The sequence below is a fragment of the Hesperophylax consimilis genome, chromosome 10 (assembly GCF_061612785.1).
Source record: "Hesperophylax consimilis isolate HC1 chromosome 10, BYU_Hcon_1.0, whole genome shotgun sequence".
Lineage (NCBI taxonomy): Eukaryota > Metazoa > Arthropoda > Insecta > Trichoptera > Limnephilidae > Hesperophylax > Hesperophylax consimilis.
Window position 1 is genome coordinate 36411311 of NC_142845.1, and position 19886 is coordinate 36431196.

General features: G+C 36.3%; 1 protein-coding gene across 2 annotated transcripts in view; it reads right to left on the bottom strand.

Annotated features, from left to right (window-relative positions):
• Positions 1-19886, bottom strand: part of LOC149420718 (trehalose transporter 1-like protein) — an 87186-nt gene that overhangs the window by 11738 nt on the left and 55562 nt on the right. The window contains exons 1-2 of one of the 2 annotated variants that reach the window (XM_089636902.1): positions 3082-3209; positions 389-2286 (exon numbers count right to left, since the gene is read on the bottom strand). In XM_089636902.1, the coding sequence (XP_089493028.1) occupies positions 392-2286; positions 3082-3181 (1995 nt within the window). In that variant the 5' untranslated portion in view covers positions 3182-3209 and the 3' untranslated portion in view covers positions 389-391. Of the gene's footprint in view, positions 1-388; positions 2287-3081; positions 3210-10100; positions 10291-19886 lie in introns of those variants that run through there. The other variant, XM_089636903.1, reaches the window with a different exon arrangement.

The following is a 19886-nucleotide window of genomic DNA, read 5'->3' on the forward strand; positions in this document are numbered from 1 at the left end:
TAAAACTTATATTATGTACCTAACCTCATTTAAAACCTTTATTGAGAGAAGCATTCTCAAATTCCCTTTCGCGTGGCACTTTCCCGCTCTTTTTCAGCACCTTGTGTTGGACAAGTGGTCACCAGATGCTACACAAAAGTAAAGCGTCCCCTATGCGACTTTTGTTTACGGCATTCTTTCTCATTAGTTCTCACCAGGCAGTGATTGCCTAGGTTTTAAATGAGGTTAGGTACATAATATAAGTTTTATTGGTAGGTAAAACTATTTTATTATGTAGCCTGAACCGTCATTTAAAACCTTTATTGAGATCTGTTTGTTATCGACTGGTGACCACTAACGCTAATGTGATCTATTATAATACGTCAAAAAAACTGGAATACCTACTCACGTGTTACAGTGGGTGGAATAGGGAGGCTACAGACAATGCCCTATTTACCTCTAGGGGAGTATTAACTTCCCTTCTGTAGAATTTGGCAAAGGTGTCCCGGCTCCTCCAGTTCCCTCGAGCCAGGATGTCATCCAATCTAAAATTATCCAGCCAGTTAAGTGACGCCACTGCTGCCCGTACACTTCCCGGGGCAGCTGTGATCTTAGCTTCTTCTAGAATTGTTTTGACCCAACGGGCGATGACTGTTCTTGAAGCTGCCTTAACTGCTCCCGATGTAGTGATGAAGAGTTCTGTTAAATTCTGCTTTGTTTCCCTCCGTTCTTTGGAGGTTTCAATCAGTTTCTTAATCCAGTATGCTGGGTCTATATTTGGCTGATTTCCGTTTCTCAACCTCCAACCTGACTGTTGGTATGTAGCAGAGTCAGTTTTGGATCCGAAAACTGGCCATAACGAGACCCCTTCCTCATTTATGAATAGTTTGTCTGGCGAACACTGTAACAAGGTCAAGTCATGCACTCTTCGTCCCGAAGCTAACAAAAGTAAAGTCGCTGCCCTTCTCGAGACTTCAAAGAGACTCAACTTTTTGGGTGGGTTAGCTTCTAACCAGGTCAACACCATTCTGGGATCCCAGATAGGAGGCTTAGACAGTTTAGGATGCTTTAATGCTGCGGCTTTGAGAACTTGTCTGACTAGAGGGTGTGAGCTTAGGTTTCCTTCTTCCGGGCTACTGAAAGTTGTTACTACCGATTTATGGAGTCGAATTGTGCTGGGAGAGAAATTGTCTTCTAAACTAAGATCTGTTAAAAATCTTGCCAGGTTACTTCCTGTAGGGACATTCGGGTTTACCCCGTGATTTAATGCCCACTTTTGCCACCTAAGCCATGCCGGTTTGTATGTTTTAAGTGTGGATTCTCTCCAACCTGACTTTAAAAATTCTTTCTGTTTGTCCGACCAATCTGTTAATGACTGACTCCACCCCGGCACTTCCACACCTCCAAAATAAAATCCTCTACTTGTGGAGGGGGTTTCAAGGTTCTGGTGTCTATCAGCACTTCTGTCAGGTTCATTATGGTGAAAGGAGGGCTCGTCGCTCGACTTTTCAAGTCTGGTCTCCAGAATACTTTCTTCCATCTCGGGGCTACAATCAGGTATAGGCCCTTGGCCCGGTTGAGGTGTGCGAGAACTCTCGGCATGAGGCACGGAGGGGGGAACACCCAAGCTAGAGGAAAATCCCACTCTCGAGTCCAAGCGTTGACAAAACTTGCCTCTTTGTCGAATACATTTAGGGACACATAATCTTCTACAACGTGAGCTGTCTCCGATGCAAACAGGTCTATAGTTGGTCTCCCCCATTTTGCAAAAATCAATTTTGTTGCTGCTGGTAAAAGATGCCACTCCGGAGGTTCGCGTTTTCTGGAGAGTTGATCTGCCACCTCGTTGAACCTTCCTGGTAGGTAGTGAGCAGACAGTGAAATGCGATACGTGTCTGTCATCTGAAGGACTTGACGAGTCGCTTCGAGCAATGTCTTGGATCGTGTGCCGCCTTCGTTGCGAAGGTACGCAACCACCGATTTGTTGTCTGACTGGATCAGGAGACCCGAGTCTGACAGCTCTGGCCCGTGAGGAGTAAGTGCTGCCAGCACGGCGAGCATTTCCTTGACATTGCTGTGGAGAGGTTGCTGTGTTTGGGACCAAGCTCCACTCAATCTGAGGTCGTCTAGCTGCGCACCCCATCCCCAGTCCGAGGCGTCGGTCGTGAGGGTATGACGAATCACTGCTTGATGCATTGGTGACCACGTCTGCAGGGACCTGCTCCACCATCTCAGCTCCTCTATCGCTGTTCGAGGAATGGGATGGAGCCGTCTCGGTTTGAATGCAGGCAGCTTGCGACTGGCACACTGTAACATGCGAAGGTTAAGCCTGCCTCTATGAATGGCGAAACTAGCAAAATTGAGGGTACCCAAGAGGCTCTGGGCCTGCTCAAGTGACCACCTTCCTAGATTAATGTATTGTTTCAGTAAATTTGTTATTTTCGCTATTTTAGTTTGCGGGAGGCCTTTTAAGCCGTCCCTTGAATTCCATGAAATTCCCAAATATTCAATTTTCTGAACTGGACACAGAGTGGATTTACTGAATTGTATTATCCACCCAAGAGTTTGTAACATTGAAATAGTTTCGAATGTATGCATTTTCAATATATTTTCATTTTGATGTACTATCAAAAAATCATCTAGGTAAACAATTATTCTGAGACCTTTGTCTCTTAATTTTTGCGCTATCCAATTGGTAAGTGAAGCAAAAACCTTTGGAGCTGAGGCTAGTCCAAAAGGCAAACATGTCATTTGAAGCAGTTCTCCATTAAAAATCAGTCTCAAAAAACGGCGATGATTCTCATGAATTGGAAGGTGAAAGTAGGCTTGAGAAAGGTCCACTTTAACCATCCAGTCGCCTGGTTGAATAAATGTTGCAACCTTATTAACATTAATAAGTCTGAATTTGCTAATAGCTAAGAAATTGTTCAAACGACGAAGGTTGAAGACCGGCCTAAATGACCCGTCTTGCTTCGGTATGAGAAACATCCGTGACAGAAAGGAAGGCGATATTGAAGCTGATTCCAATATCTTTTCCTTTTTCATTTTGTCTATTTGTCGTGTCATTTCGTCTGTGATTTGGGTTTTATAAGTTGAGCTTACCGTGTCTGCCACTATACTTAGAGGGGGTTTCTGCCGAAAGGGTAGCTTGTACCCTCGCAACATGGTTAGCAGTGCTGGTGGTGCTTCTAATTCTTCCCATTTGCTTATGAAGTGCTGCAATTGCCCCCCCTGAAACGCCTTCTCCGGATAGTCATAGCCTATCCTTGTTGCCAAAATTCCTTCTTGGTTTGGCTGGTCCCCTCTTGTCCGCACCTCTTGCATCTTGATTAGATCGCCCTCCGCGGGGGGCTTTGTTGTCTCGGAAGGGCTTGTTGTCCCGAAACGTCCTGCTTTCCCGAAAGGGCCTGCTCTCACGAAAAGGCTTCCTCACTGGCACTTTCTTGGGCATCTGCGAGCTGGTTGATGGCTGAGGGTCGAAGCTTGAATGTGGGAAGCATTTATCCAGTCCTCCCATCCGCTGAATCTGGGATTCTAGCTTCATTGGTTCAAAAAGATAACCCGCTGCTGGAGGAATATTTTTGACTGCCTCCCGTACGTAGCGGCTCTTTATCTCGTTAAGGATTGCATCCCTACGATGCTGGATCGCATTTGCTCTCCTTCCACAGACCATCTGCAGGACATCTTTGGTCACTGTCTGATATTGCGTATCCGGGGCAAATAGCGACTCCACTTTCTTGAAGAGGGAACCTGCTGACAATTCCTTGCCTTCCTCTGCACTCCAGTTTACCAGTTCCTGAAGAGATTTCTTGAGGCACTCATTTTGCTGCAACAGGGCATGGCTTAGTGACCCGCAAAATTTGTCAAGTGACCCCGCGTATTGCTCTGCCTTATTCAAATGCAGAAACTCTCCATTAACCTCCAACTGGTTGAACATGGGGTTGGCCAGGTATTTTCTTACGACCTCCCCATACCTTACTTCGTTCCATTCAGGCGAACCGAAGTGTTGTAAATCTTCGATTTTCTTTACGCGGTTTGCGTCCGCCTTAGGAACTGTAGGTTCCTTACACGTGGTTTCCGCCATCGATAGGTTTAATTCCTTGAATTCATGATTAGGATTTACTAATCCCATCCCTAGCGAAGATCGCGAATTTCTCTCCACGTGTATCTCTTGATCTTCCGATGATGCGTCCTCGTCGGAATCCAAGTTTCTCCTATCTTCGTATGTTTTAGCCGCCATAAAATCCTGAATAAACGAGCTAATGTGCTCCACTTGAGCCGTGAGTTTATCAATGCGATGTTTTTTCGTAGATTTGGTCGATTTCGGCAACTTTCGTTTCGGCTCATTTTGTTTTGGCAAAATGATCTTGTTAACTTCTTCTACCGTCATCTCTACCGAATCGGATGATGACATCTCGGAGCCACTCATTGTTAAATTGGACAAGAAACCAAAACACAAAACACAAGGTACACAAAACACAATGTAAATAAACAAACAACACAAAATGGCCGACGAACTTTTCCGTCGTGTTCACCACGTGTTTTATCTTTTTAAACAGTTAAAAATTATTTCTGTTTTAAAAATACTTCGAACAGCCTCGCTGTTATAATATAATGTATTATCTTGAAATAATTATACACTTAAAATAATTATATACGGGAAAAATCGTTATAAATTCGGAGCTACTTCGCAACGACAACGCCAGCGACGGAATTTAAAACGCTAATGAGAAAGAATGCCGTAAACAAAAGTCGCATAGGGGACGCTTTACTTTTGTGTAGCATCTGGTGACCACTTGTCCAACACAAGGTGCTGAAAAAGAGCGGGAAAGTGCCACGCGAAAGGGAATTTGAGAATGCTTCTCTCAATAAAGGTTTTAAATGACGGTTCAGGCTACATAATATTTAGTTCTCTCAGTGATTTTCTATCCATATTGAGAACCGTAAAATGGGGTATAAAAAACATTTGTTTGGCAAAGTTTTATGTTATATTTATTGCACATGTTTAAATTATCGAAATACATTTACAAAAAAAAATTGTACATAATTATGTTAGAGACCCAAAAAAAAACATGGTGATAAAAGTCACCTTTAGGAGTGAGACAATTTTGATATGCCAGAATTTTTTAAGCTTATTACAATGATTCGCCAATTCCAAAAAAATTGGTAAAAAAAATGCAAGTTCGAATATTCAAGCAGTTATATAATAATTATTATTTTTTTGGTTAACTAATGTTTTAAGACAAGATTTTTTTATGCAAAGCACAAAGGGTAACAATTATTTTACAAGCAATAATTATTCGCCTGAAACACTCATCCACATTGAAAAATCTCCTGATAAAAGATACAAATGTAACGTAACATAATGTAACGTAACATAATGTAACGTAACGTAATGTAATGTAACAAAAATACAAAATGTAACAAGCAGTAATTGTTGAATGAAACACTAGTATATATTGAATTATTTCGCGGATAAGAGATAAGCCGCCATAGCTCAGTGGTCAGAGCTGTCGACCGGAAATCGAAGGGACACGGGTTCGCGTCCCGTTGGCGTCATGTATCTTTTATCAGGAGATTTTTCAATGTGGATGAGTGTTTCAGGCGAATAATTATTGCTTGTAAAATAATAGTTATATAATATATCAAAACTATTTGTAAAATGTACCTACCTACTTAAATTTCTTTCTGTTACAGAAAATATCTAAAAATAAAACAGCTTCACAATTCAACTGACAATATGTTTTAATTATAACTAGAAACCAATGAATTTTACTCTTATTTAAAATTATTAAAAAGAAGCGAGTGATTTTTGAGCGGTAGTGAGAATTATTTCAGATATCCGCGATGATCAAAGTCACCCCCCTATTTAAAAATTGTCCTATATTACGGTAGCTCCCTAGCTTGTTTTATGTTTGGATCATCTACGAGAACAATACATTGCCTTATTATAGATCTAGATGCTTTCTCCTATTCATTCAAGTATCGGAGATTCCACCCATTTATCAGTGTGGCGAGTCAAACTTGAAAATTGGTAAATTCATGCAGTTTATTGATGAAATATCTTGTACCTTGTACATACCTACCTAAAGTTTTCATTTTTCTCCCTTTGAATTGAATGTTTTATCATTAAAAAAAATTACGTTAACTCCACACGGGAGGAAAATAATTTCCCTCAGGGCCTATGTCATCTTTGGGGATGCTGTGTGGAGGGTCATTTTAGGGAAAGGAATTTAACCCGGTACCAAACCCGCCTCCCAAATTAAAATAATGACATTCGATAACAAAACTAGTTGACTTCTCCAAAATATGCAGCCCATAATATGTAATATAATATTGTGTTGTCTGCTGTAAAAAGTTACATTAAGTTATCTCCCTAATTAAATAATAATATATAATATCTTAAGTACACACCGTTTTAGAGGAATACCATGTAAGTATTTATATTGTGGGATTACATTTTAGGAGTTATTATTTTCAGATTAGATTAAATTATAAATGAAGTGGCATATTAAATTTGATCACGATAATAACTCTGTAAGTAGACAGGTTATACCGACTGGTGATGATGACACATGGGAAATGTATAGAAGTTAATAGGCATGTCATTGTCATGCTCTGGTTTGCTGTTATAATGTTACGAATCTTGATTGATTTAGCAAAATTAATAAAATGATTCGACAGACGCTGTTATCTTATGTAAAAATAAAAAATTCCAAGATTCCGAGTGAGTAATTATTTAACTTTTGTCTCGTTGATTGTTTTATCAGCATGACATGTTAAACGAATTGAGAAATAACGATTTGATTTTTTATCTTTGTCAAGGCTACAGATTATGAATGATGTATCCTATCCACATTGTATAAATTTAAAATAATATGCAAAATTAGATGGAAAAAAATGCTTTGATTTGAGAAACTTTTTGTGAATGCTCGGTTTCGAGAGAAATAATTTACATAATCCCTTAAAAAGACCCCCTGCACAGCATCTCCAAAGTTGACGTAGGAACCGAGAGAAATTATTTTCCTCACCGTCTCCTGTGTGAAATTAATGTTAAAAAAAAACGTCGACTCATTAACATGGTAGTACTATGTCTTCCTTGGGTTAAAATTTTTTTTGCACTTAAGTAGAAGAATCGTGCATTGTCACAACAATCATCCTTGTGAATGGTATATGTGTGTATTTTTGAACATGCTTAATTTTCCAACGAAATTTAATAATTGCATATTACCACCCGATTTTTTATCCATCTATTTTTAATGTGATATGATTTCATAGAATTTTATTTTATTTAACTGCTTCAAAAAATAGATTTTAATTCAGAAAAAATTGCACAATCTCGTCAACACTTGGTGACTGACTTGATTCACAATCGTTTGTTATTGTTTACTCAATTTGTAATTTCGACTTTCCGTCTCGTCAAATTACAAATTATATTGATATTTAAAATTACCTTCTAATAAACTAATTGCGATGTATGGTAATAAGTTGGGTATTCAAGCGATAGATGGCACTAGTCAGAAAGCTTACTCCAGAGTCCGACAGATGTCGCTAGAGTGTAGCAATTGCCTGTGGGGTATCCTTGTCAGACTTCAAGCTTCTAGAAACAGAGAATTACCAACCCTCGGGTAATGAACAGTGTAGCTAAATCCAGACTTATTTATTGTAACGTAAATACACGAAATTATTGTAAAGAACCTTTTACTTTATCAAGAATTCCCAACACACAGAAATCTGCTAGTAAGCAGAGATATAACACTAATGAACCCTTATAATATTACCCGTGAGTCAATTTGATGATGATAAAGTAATGACTTCAGCATAAAGGCGGTAAATGTGAAAACAGAAATCTGCAATACTGACAGTTTTCTAAGCTAAAAGCTATATAGTTTATCTACCGTGTACATATGCATCGCGCAACATTTCTCGGACCTTTACAGCACTCGGTTTTTTTCGATACTTTACCGACCTGTTGGATGAGGCTTTTACATTTTCAATGCACATCTTGATACAGGAATGCCCTAGTGAGATGTGCAAAGTATGTTTTTTATGTAAAAACTGTTTTTTGAATAAATAAATGTGATTTCCCCAACATTGTCAATGTTATTTTTGATAATAGAATAAAGAAGACCTTCTTCTATGTTTTTTTTTGTTTATGCTACAAAGTTATACAGTTAACCAGACAGGAAGCGCTGAAGAAAAAATATCAAAGGGGGGGGGGGCTGTGAGCTAACTATGTTTGGGAAGCTCTGCTCTAATACAAATGCATTAAATTCGATGGAGAAGAAGTGTCATTATTTGAGATAGGGGGTACTTTCATTGGCCATTTAATAAATCAATCTCCAACAAACAATTCAATCAGTCTTCTTAATAAATAACTATCACACTGGTCACCACTTGTAGTGTTGTTCAATGTTGCCAGCGAAGGATCCAGAAAGCTTAGTAGAAGAAAGGCGTGTTTTTTAAATTAAATATAATGCATTATTATTTAAATCCGTTAGGTAGGCAGGTACTCTTTATTACATTATATTTAATCAGATATTTACTAACTATGTACAAACCCCTTTTAAAAAATATATTAAATACATACTGCATAAAATTTATTGTACATGTCTCTTTACCACCTTCAACTAGTTCAACATTTCGTATCATGTACCAATCACTATGTATTTGTTATCTGTCAGTAGTTTTAATCTCTTGGACCTACCAATATACTCAGGCATTACATCTGTATGGTATCAAATTAACTAGGTAATTTTAAATGCAGCATGAATGAGGCTGTTTAGTTAATAAATGCTTTATATTCTGACAATGTAGTTACTGTCACGCAATGTCGATTTGTGTGTTCAGTGCAATTATGCAATTTTTTTATGTTTTATTTAACATCTGATCATCTCGACGGCCATCTTATCATTTTTGTCAGTGAGCGGAATATCTATCTTAGTATCTTTCTGTATTTAAACACATTGTACAGGAATCTGATTACTAATCGTCGATAACAATTTAGCTCCAAGGTCAAGAAACGGATTTCCCTATTTCAACATATTTTTTTTAATATCGAAGTAAGCAAACACTTTGTGGCTTGAAATCATATAAATGAAAAAAACAACATTGTTTTAAACCAATTTATTGAGTTATATAGATCGACCGGTTTCGGTTGCACTCAACCTTCTTCTGTTTAAGTAAGTTTATAAGTAATACGTTTATATTTCCATTGTCCTGAAGAAGGTTAAGTGCAACCGAAACCGGTCGGCCTATACAACCCAATAAAGCGATTTAAAACAAAGTTTAAAAAAAGACCATTTATATATTTTTTGTTTTAAGATAAAAGAAATATACTTTCTTAAAAATATACATTTAAAAAAATCAAAATATAATTTTTTACTACCAACTTATATAAGTACATTTTAATTTGGCTCGCTAATCTTAAGAGCAAACAGTTTTTTCTAAAATATATTCATTCTATTTACTGTTGTCAAGCTATTGGGAAGAAGATTGTATATGTGCACCCTCATCGTCTATGTTTCTTTTGCCACTTTCAGTCTCTACTGAAGTTGTGTATATTTTATTATTTTGTCTTGTGTTGTGTTCATGTACTTGTGATGTTTTCATAAATGTTTTATTTGTGTGTATAAATCCATTTTGGATTAATAGGCATATTATGACAACGTGTTCCAGGAATAGGGAGTAGGCACCTACTACCTATAAATTAATTTATATGGGCTATTTTTTTCATTACTGGATACTTTGTAACATATTTTTCAGAGAGAGTTTTTTTTTAAAGAAAGAATTCCAGTTTACGAATTATTATTATTATTATTTATTTATTTGTTTGTTACAAAAATATTACAGCATAGATTTTGACTGTCCAACTAGGAAGGTCTCCCGTTCTAGGACAGTCAATAACCTGACAATATTTGAAAGTCTCCTACTACCACCACAGTAAGCGGAAAATGTTGCTTATGTCGCGATGAAGGACTTAGCCAGCCAAGAAATTGAGCTGACTACGCCTGGGTGGGAACCAGATGCGATGCCAACTCTGTCACTGACCGGTCCAGGTTATAACGGATCTGTCAGCAGTGTGCCGTATGTCCTCGCCCCGTGCCCTATTGCCCACTGACCTGGTTGAAAATACCTCTGGTGGTAGAGAAGGCCTTGCCCTGGTTGCCCGGCAAGGAGCCCACGGACCCCAGGTCCTTGATGAAGTCTCGCAGCGACTCCTTGCGCCCCTTCTTAGACGGCTTGTCGGGTGTTGCGGCTGACGGGACTATCTGCGGCTTCTGGAAGTCGCCCAGCATAGCAGTTGTCTCCCTGCAAATCAACAAATATTTGCATATTATGTTATTGTTTAGTAATTATTAAACTTATTCATCAACTGCGCAATTCTATTGACTCAGAATAAACGCTGTGTCACAACAAAATCATCCTTCATTCGTCTAGCTACCTGATCTCCAAAAATATAATATGCATGTATTATAATAGCAGAACTACATTTTCGATTTGCGATCTTCGATTAAAAAAATCGTAATAAGTAGTACTTATTCCACAAAAGAATTTTCCGCCAACCGACGGCAATGAATGCATTCGGCCATTAATTTTCTCCTTATCGGTTGAATGCTACAAAACAATTGATTATAGCATTTGTTTACATCCCGGTTTCATACATTCGTATATTATATAGGCCTCCGTGGTCGAGGGGTAAGGCTCCCGACTAGCAATCAGGAGGTCGCAGGTGCAAATCCCGGAGTGAGCAAGTAAATTTGATTTGATTATCTTGTGTTATTTCACAATTTAGTCATTTAAAATATTATTTATTTGCGACTCTATTTGCGTTCCTGACTGAAAGAAACTCTCTTTATTTCCCTGGTGTATTGTGTAAGATGAGAGAATGACAATTCAACACACCTTTAAAAAGTGAAATAGTCATGAAAAGTGATGAAACAAAAACCAGATTAAAGAGGTTACATAGGTTAGGTTTATATGTTATTTTTTAATCGCTTTTAATGAGTTTATATGTATAACTTTTTAAAGGTGTGTTGAATTATCATGGAACCTTTAAAGGTTTCCATATTTCCGTTTATACACACACAGATATATCCGTTTAATAACACTCAGATATATCCATTTTTCAACACACAGATATATCCGTTTGACAACACAGAGATATATCCGTTTAATAACACACAATTATATCCATTTGACAACACACAGATATATCCGTTTGACAACACATAGGTATATCCGTTTAACGACACACAGATATGTCCGTTTGACAGCACACAGATATATCCGTTTAATAACACACAGATATATCCGTTTGACAACACACAAATATATCCGTTTAATAACACCCAGATATATCCGTTTGACAACACACAGATATATCCGTTTGACAACACACAGATATATCCGTTTAATAACACACAGCTATATCCATTGGACAACGCACAGATATATACGTTTGACAACACACGGATATATCCGTACAACCCACAGATATGTCCGTTTGACAGCACACAGATATATCCGTTTAACAATACACAGATATATCCTTTTAAGAAAATACTAAAGGATTTTTGCCTTAATATTGTTAGGATAGTGACTCAACGAAAAATAAAAATTGAAAGCATTTATAGGTTTGCCCTTGGACCTAGAGAAAATTTCGCATGGCTCTTTCCTTTGTGCTTGTGAATGTTATAATTCAAATTTCACTCCCTGTCCGTTCTATAAAAAATTAAGCTGCCTCCCCCCCCCTCCCCCTGCTGCCAAGCTGGCGACTTTCTGTCTCTGAATCCCCACCTTCTTCTTTCCCGTCTCCTTCCTCCTCTCTACTATCAGCTTCACAACATACCCCAATTGAGGATGCCATAGTCTCTCTGGCTCAGACGGATTGGAAGCGTTTACACTCGTGGGCGGTATTCACATAAAAGGGTAATAATAATATTTATTTGAAATAAAAACTACTAGTAACAATTCTCTTTTATTTGTTTTATTTTTATTTTATTTTTTTCTAAAAAGAAAGACAAACATTCTCAGGTTACGAATAACCCAACAATGTTTGAAAATCTCCTACTACCACCACAGAAAGCCGAAAATGTTGCTTGTGTGGTGATGGAGGACTTAGCCAGCCGAGGAATCGAACACGCGACGCTCGGGTGAGACCCAAGCGCTATGCCCACTCAACCACTGACCGGTCATTTCCTCAACGCTATTTATTTTCAACGCCATTATTTGTCTACAACTTACTGCAACAACCAAATGTTATTCGTGTGCAGTTTTCAGCCTTTACTAAATATGTATGGGTAAAAAGGTAACGATTGCCCTAGAATGTTTACTTTGAATGGGTGTAGGTCATCATAATGTAATGCATCAATGGTGTAGGTTTGGTCCTATCCACCATAATATTATAAGACAATAAATAATTGCATATCAAATTCTACCATCGATTGTATTACACCATAACTTAATGAAACTTTTAAAATATGAACAAAAAATATAGCTAAATGTACAACAGTGATTGCCCACTTGTCCGTAGTGATAGTCACAATAATGATAGTGATTGGCCACTTTAGTGATTCGATAAAAAGTGTTAACCCCTCCAGCGTTTGAGGGTCATATATGACCGGGAGTCCACATTTTATATGAGTGTTTTTATCTTTTTTTCTATCATGCAAAAATACGTCATTATTTTGACGTTAGAAAGATAAATAATAATTCTTTCCAGTTTGCCCAAAATCTTTATACTCGATGCCAATAATTAAATCCTAAAAACAGCCAAAATGAATAATTCGCATTTCGCGCCGCTATCGTAACAATCTTTTTAACTTTAAAATATTTTCTTATTTTTCATTATATGAACGAGAAAAAAGTGAAGTCACAGTTTTCTTACAAATTCCCCAAACAAACCGAATGTGTTTTCGAATTATCGAGTTACTCAATTTTTCTATGATTGAAGTAAAAATGTTGTTAGCGTTTTTAAAAATATTTTTCATGTTTAGAAATAGTAATGTTTATTTTAAATGCATTCACCAGAAAGATAACTTCTAATTTCTAAAACAGTATTTGTTTTTACAGAAAATTGAAAAATAAGATTATATAGTGCATTTGAAATACTCCGAAAATATTGCAAACAGAACAAATGTGTTGAAAGTACTGAAGGGTTAACAAAACAACCAGAAGATGGTACTCACTTAATTATTATGTTTATCAATAAAATTGAAAAAAACGCGTTCCACAAACTTTGTTTTCCCTTTTCAACAACGTGCTAATTTATTAAAAATCTCTTCAAATTTTTGGTAATCAGGTTTAAACCGGGATTGCGCGCCATGTCCTGATAAATTTTTAGTAAATTCCTAATACATTGGAACAGTGTTCGTGCACCTGTATTTGCCTTGATAATATATTATGACGAAATACGAAAATCTTAGGTTTTTTATGAACACGTGTTAAGACATCGTGATAATCCATACGTATTTTACTAAAAGTTTACTAGGAAACCTATCAATTCATTCGTTAAGGGCCTGCAATCCCGTTCCTAACCGGATTACGAATAATTTGAAGAGATTCTTAATAAATTAGCAATACTCACTTTTCTCTGTGTGGCTGGTGAATAAATTGAGAGTGGGCAATCACCGGTTGCGGGTAATCATAGTATAGTTTATCCTACTCGGAGTTACGTACTTCTAAGTCGAGATGGGGCAGTTGAATAATAAATAATTATATTTAACGAAGCCAACCAACAGAATATACTGACAAGTTTAAAAACATAATGACAAATGTAAAAAGTAAAGTACCTATGTGACTGTGTACCTACTTGTGTTTCAACAATACTAATGGTGGGAGATGGGTGGGAGCCATTTTTGATTGCAAATATCTCTTGTCTTGCAGTTGATTTAAATTGCAGGCCGGATGTTTTGAATTGAAAAAGTGGATTTCACAATGTACATAAATTACACTGGAAGTAAACGACAATGGTAGATCGGTACCTATTTTTCAGTAACATGCGGTGCTGTGTTTTCCGATATTCGCGATTTTACAGTATTATGCGGTGCTGTCCTTTCCGATATTCGCGAATTTACAGTAACATGCGGTGCTGTCTTGTCCGATATTCGCGATTTTACAGGACCATGCGGTGCTGTCCTTTCCGATATTCACGATTTTACAGTAGTATGCGGTGCTATCCTTTCCAATATTCGCGAATTTACAGTAGCATGCGGTGCTGTCCTGTCCGATATTCGATATTTTACAGGAGCGTGCGGTGCTGTCCTTTCCGATATTCGCGAATTTACAGTAGTATGCGGTGCTGTCCTTTCCGATATTCGCGAATTTACAGTAGTATGCGGTGCTGTCCTTTCCGATATTCGCGAATTTACAGTAGCATGCGGTGCTGTCCTTTCCGATATTCCTCATTTACCACAGTCGAAGAAGACTGAACCAAAGGCTTATCAAGAGTGATAATAATACATCCCAAGCATCGAGCGATGTTCCCAAACCTTCCTATTGGACATCTCCTTCCACTCCCTTCTTCTTTTCAGCTTTACTACATAACTCAATTAGGGATTATTGACTGAACCTAGCAAAGTCCTGTTTCGATCCGCCGCAGGTGCCGAAAGACACGATCAAAAAAATCATTTCTCCCAATGTATAAGCTATTCTGACGAAAATACTTATATTAGATTATAAACTATTTTCATAAAAAAATATTCAAATTATCTGTTAAGAAGGTACAATTTTCAAAACATCATTTTGCAAAAAAACAAGTAAGTTATTACGAAAATAGAATCAGCTGGCGCACGGCGAAAATTTAGTTAGTGGTTCAAAATTAAACGTCTTGTTTAGGTTACATATAAGTTCCTACTTGTTATTTCAGAGAAAATTTTGGTTTTGATTCAGAATAAAAGAAAATTAGAAACATTATTTTTGGACGCGAGGTCTATTGTTCATAGAAATATTTGTACCTCTATATTAGAAAATAAAAAATAAAAACAAATAAGGAAGCAATTCTAATCTACCTTGAACATTGCTTCAATATGAGCTTGAAGAACACAAAGTAAATAGAAGAGGTTATTAGTGCGACCTCTTAGTCAGAATATACCAGTTTTCTATATTTAAAAAATACAAAACGTGCTAATCCATATTGCATACAAAAAACAGATCAATTTAGCAACTTAAATACCAATTCAGTGTATTTATTTTTTCCATACAAAACGTTCAAATTAAAAGTGCACACACAAACCAGACGCGTGCGGCGCGTGTCCGATACATCTAATCTAATAGTAGACAAGTATCGACCTGTCCATGATAATTAATTTATAGAATCAATAATAGTTTTATTGAAAATGGGAATTCTTTTCATTGCGTAATGTAGCAGTGGCGTGGAAATCGACTTGGATAAGTATTCTAACTCAAAACAGTTACCCATAGGTACTTTATGTGGTTATAGCGTATAAGTCCCAACTGCCCCGAGATAGTGGGGTTCGCATCTCGCTATCGCATCGCAGCCGAGCGCTTTCAGTTTTCTCTTTTCTTTTATACGCCGCCTAAACCTGGGGTCTAGCACTAACTTTACAATATCGGATCGATAGGTAACTACCTATGATTTTGTACCGATTTCTCGAGCACAGTCGCGCTATTGATAGCCAGACCGATATTGATAATGCAATAAATTAGAAATTGACATACGTTGGCAACACTGAAGGTACTTGCTATGAATTGACATTCCTAAAAGTCAGACGACTACGTAAAAGTTTAAATACTAACAAATTGACAATATCGAATTGAAATAGTAAATTCCGTATATATTTTACTTTTTGACACTAAAAATGTGGTTAATTAGTTCATGAGGTCTTTAGTCACGTCATAACCAGAGATGTGCTTTATTTCAAATAAATCCATTTCAAATGGAAATGCAAAATGGGTATTTTCCATTTTGCATTTTAAATGCTTTTCTAAAAACCATTTGCATTTCGCATTTTAAATGCTTTTTTCAATGCATTTTCCATTTTAAATGCTTTTTTGCAACATTCTTTCTACTATCTCCACTCATCTTTTTTTCAAGCCCCAAATATCAGTCAGTCCTCAACCTCGCTATGAAAGATAATTTACATTTGTCAAGTTGCTCCCTGGTAGGAGCCCTGGCAATTGAGTGATACCATTACAAAAAATACTGATTCAAATACTGAACATGGGGCCATGACGCTGTAATATTAAATGTTAGATAGCAGTTTCTATGTTTTTACGTTGGCAACATTAGTCCCGCGCAAATTTTTTGTGGTTTCATAATCTGTAGTCATGGTGTTTTTGGATTTACCATCATGTAATATGTTTTTTCTACATTGATGTCCATTATTAAATGACAAAATTGTTTAAAAATTCTATAATTATTTTAATTGTTTGACCTGAGAAACCATTTTGCATTTTCAATGCATTTTGAAAATAGGTATTTTGCATTTTGCATTTGAAATGCCTTTCTAAAAACCATTTTGCATTTTCAAATGGAAAAGTTTTGACCCATTTCCATTTTGCATTTCAAATGGTTCTGGGTACCCATTTTGCACATCTCTGGTCATAACTAACAACTTTAGTTTTTCCAGGCTGCAATGGAATCAATTAATAGCTTGGTTAGTTCACCTCCATTCGTTAATAAGTCAGTTATTTTGCATAACCAACGACATTATCCAAAAAGTTGTGCAAATTGACATCTTATCCGATACCTTAAAAAGCTATATGCTGAAAGCAGCGGCTTTTGTATACCGACTGTCGGAATCATATTCTGACCGTGCTCGCAAATATCGACCGCCATCGAAACTAACTGCAAATGACGGATTTCATCCACATCGTATTGAGATAGGGCTTTACCCTCCTGGACATTGCACCAAGCATTAGCACAGTAGAGGCACATCCTCAAAATACCCTGCAGTCATGAGCGCCCGCAGAAAATTTTCTAGGGGGGGGCAAAATAGTAATGTTTTAATGTAGTTTTAATTTACTGTAGGGTATTTGTATGGTGAACAACGAACGGACAGGACACTGTAGTAATGAAGGGCATACTGTAGCAATATTTTTTAATTGACACAATATATGTATATAACAAAAAATATTACAACATGAATTTAAAATAATTTTTTTCTTTAAATAAGAATTGGAGTCGTCTGTTATCGCTACCAAACATATCTACAATTTTGTCCGTAAAGTCTTTTTTGTTGCAGTTCACTTTGTCTCTGTGTACGCTTAACATGCACAATCCAGACACACGTTCATCTGACATTGTAGATCTAACCCATGTTTTTACACGACGTAATGTGCTGAACGATCGCTCCACCGTACATGTTGTTGCTGGTAATGTTAGCAAAACTAGTAGGGCATACCTGACACTCGGATAAAACTTTGTAAAAGGTAACAAGTCGATGAAATCTTGGCTACTTGTATTCTCGCGTTTTACAAAAATCAAACCAACTCAAGGCTTCAGTTTCGAAATTATCAATGTGGTATACCTGATTAATAGTAGACATTATATCCGTCTGTTGCCATTCAGATTGCACAATTTCGAAGGATGTAACAACGCTCAGTTAAATTGTGCACAGTTGGCTTCACAACATCGACTCTCCATTGAGTTAATAAGACAATCTAAGTATGGAGTTTAATAAGTAACAAGCAACAGCATCCGTTTTCCGTTTTTTACTGACAGGAGTTAACGTTATTTCTTCAACATCTGGAGTCGATGGCTGTGGCTGTTTGAGAGGTTTTAAAAATTTCCCGATATCCACGACACCTAAAAGTAACAAGGAAGACAAAGAAAATGAATAAATAAGAAATAACAAAAAAGAAGAAAACTTTAACTAAAACCCAACCATTCTCCATAGGCCTGGTAGAAATTAAAATAAATACAAATTGAAACAAAAATCTTCATAATAATATAACATAATTAACAAAATAAATTATGTTAATTTACAATATAACAAGCTTAATAATTTTAAATAAAGGAAAATAATCACAATAATTTGATTATTAAAGGCTTATAAAATAACTTTAACCACTGTATGTGCAAACAACCTCATTAATTATTCAAACCTATGTTTCCTATGGACGGTACAATAAACCATGTAGCTCATACAACTAAATTTATAACGAAATTAAAATAGATAATTTATAATTTTCTAATACTTTTGACTATTTTCAATCAATCATGGGGCTCAATCAATTCAAGTGCCCCCCTGCGGGCGCCCATGCCTGTAGTCCCTGCACTGATGGAGTGATATGCCACATATGTAGGTACATACTGTGCTACTGTTCCGCTTCTAACACAAACTCCACATTCCAATGAAACCTCAAACCGTGATAAAAACATAAAAGTCCTAAACAAATTAACACACTCCTAGTGTTTTTAAAGAGTTTTTTCAGTGTCCTATTTTAGCCTGATTTTTACTATTATACATCTATTTTCGAATGTTTTTTAAAATTAAAAAAAAAGTTTTTTGTTTGATTGAGGATTGACGGTAGGAAGTAGGATCGACATTAGTTTCGTATATTAACTGCTGTCATGTCGTCCGATTTCAGAGAAATTCGTATATATCCGCGTGAGTATATGTGATTGACGCCAAAAGTTGATAGAATGCATTGTCATCGACAATGAGTCTATCTACTGAGTTTCAGCTCGATCGGATGTTGGGAAGCGGGTTAATTTCCACTTCTAAGATTTGCATTAATTCAAATAGATGTATATTTTTAAAAACGTATTTTCTTGACATTCAAAGAGAAACGATTCTCTTTATTTCCGTAACTTACGGAACTCATGTGCGGTATTCAGATACAAAAAGAAGGATGGGTCAGTCAGGTAGTTATGTGATAACAATATAAATAATACCTATCAATTGCAGCAAATTGAAAAAATAACGAAACTAAACGAACGACCAACACCAAACTAAATAATTATTTTTTTAATCAAAAGATATCGCAAATACATATCTAGTACGGATATGTGCTGCTATATTAATTTATGTTTTAAATGAGAAAATATTGGCCTTTAAAGAATTCAATTTTTCAATATTTTATAGGTCATTTATGTGAGTTTATTGTAATTATTAAATAAACAATCTTTCCCAACTTCAATGAATAAATAAAAATACCTTCTACAATACAATGAAATATGAACTAAAAAATAAAACTTCGTTATAAAGGCGCGTTTTGTTTCGGAATTTTTAATATTTATGTTCTACAAATTTGAGTTCCAACACAAATCGGTGGTTTGAAAATTAAATTTTAACCAATCAAAATGGTTATTTTTATTAATTCATTTTTTAAATTTTATGTTTCATTATATTTGCGTAGTAAAAAAGGAAAGATTATTCTTTTATTAAACAGCATTGTACACAAATAATTTCCAATGTTGCCTCTAAAATCATTAAAAATAAGTATTTTTTATAAAAAAGGAACAGCAAATCCAAATATTTATATACCATACCTTTCGCCGAGCTTAAGTTATGTTGAAAATGAAGTAGGTACCGTTACCCGCAGGATGTGTGTCTAACTCGGCCCGTTCGACAGCTAGCCACGGGGCTATCGACCACCATGTAAACATTATCATTTATTATTATATTATATAATTGTTGTTATGTCTATCCTTTCAATTATTTAGTGATCAATGAGTAGTCCTTCGGAATATTGACGGCCAGACGCGACGAGACGTAAAGGTCAATTTGATGTGTTGATACAATTGATATCGGATACTATTCGCGGGTGTGATAATTTAACGATGTTGACTGGAATTGATCTCTTCAGAGGATGTTTATTAGTGTAACAACGTCATACTTAAACACTAAAGCAAACAAATGTTTGCTTGTACAAAAAAAACTTTAATTAAAATATAAAATAAAACTTTAATTCCAAATTCCTGTAATATTCAAAAATCT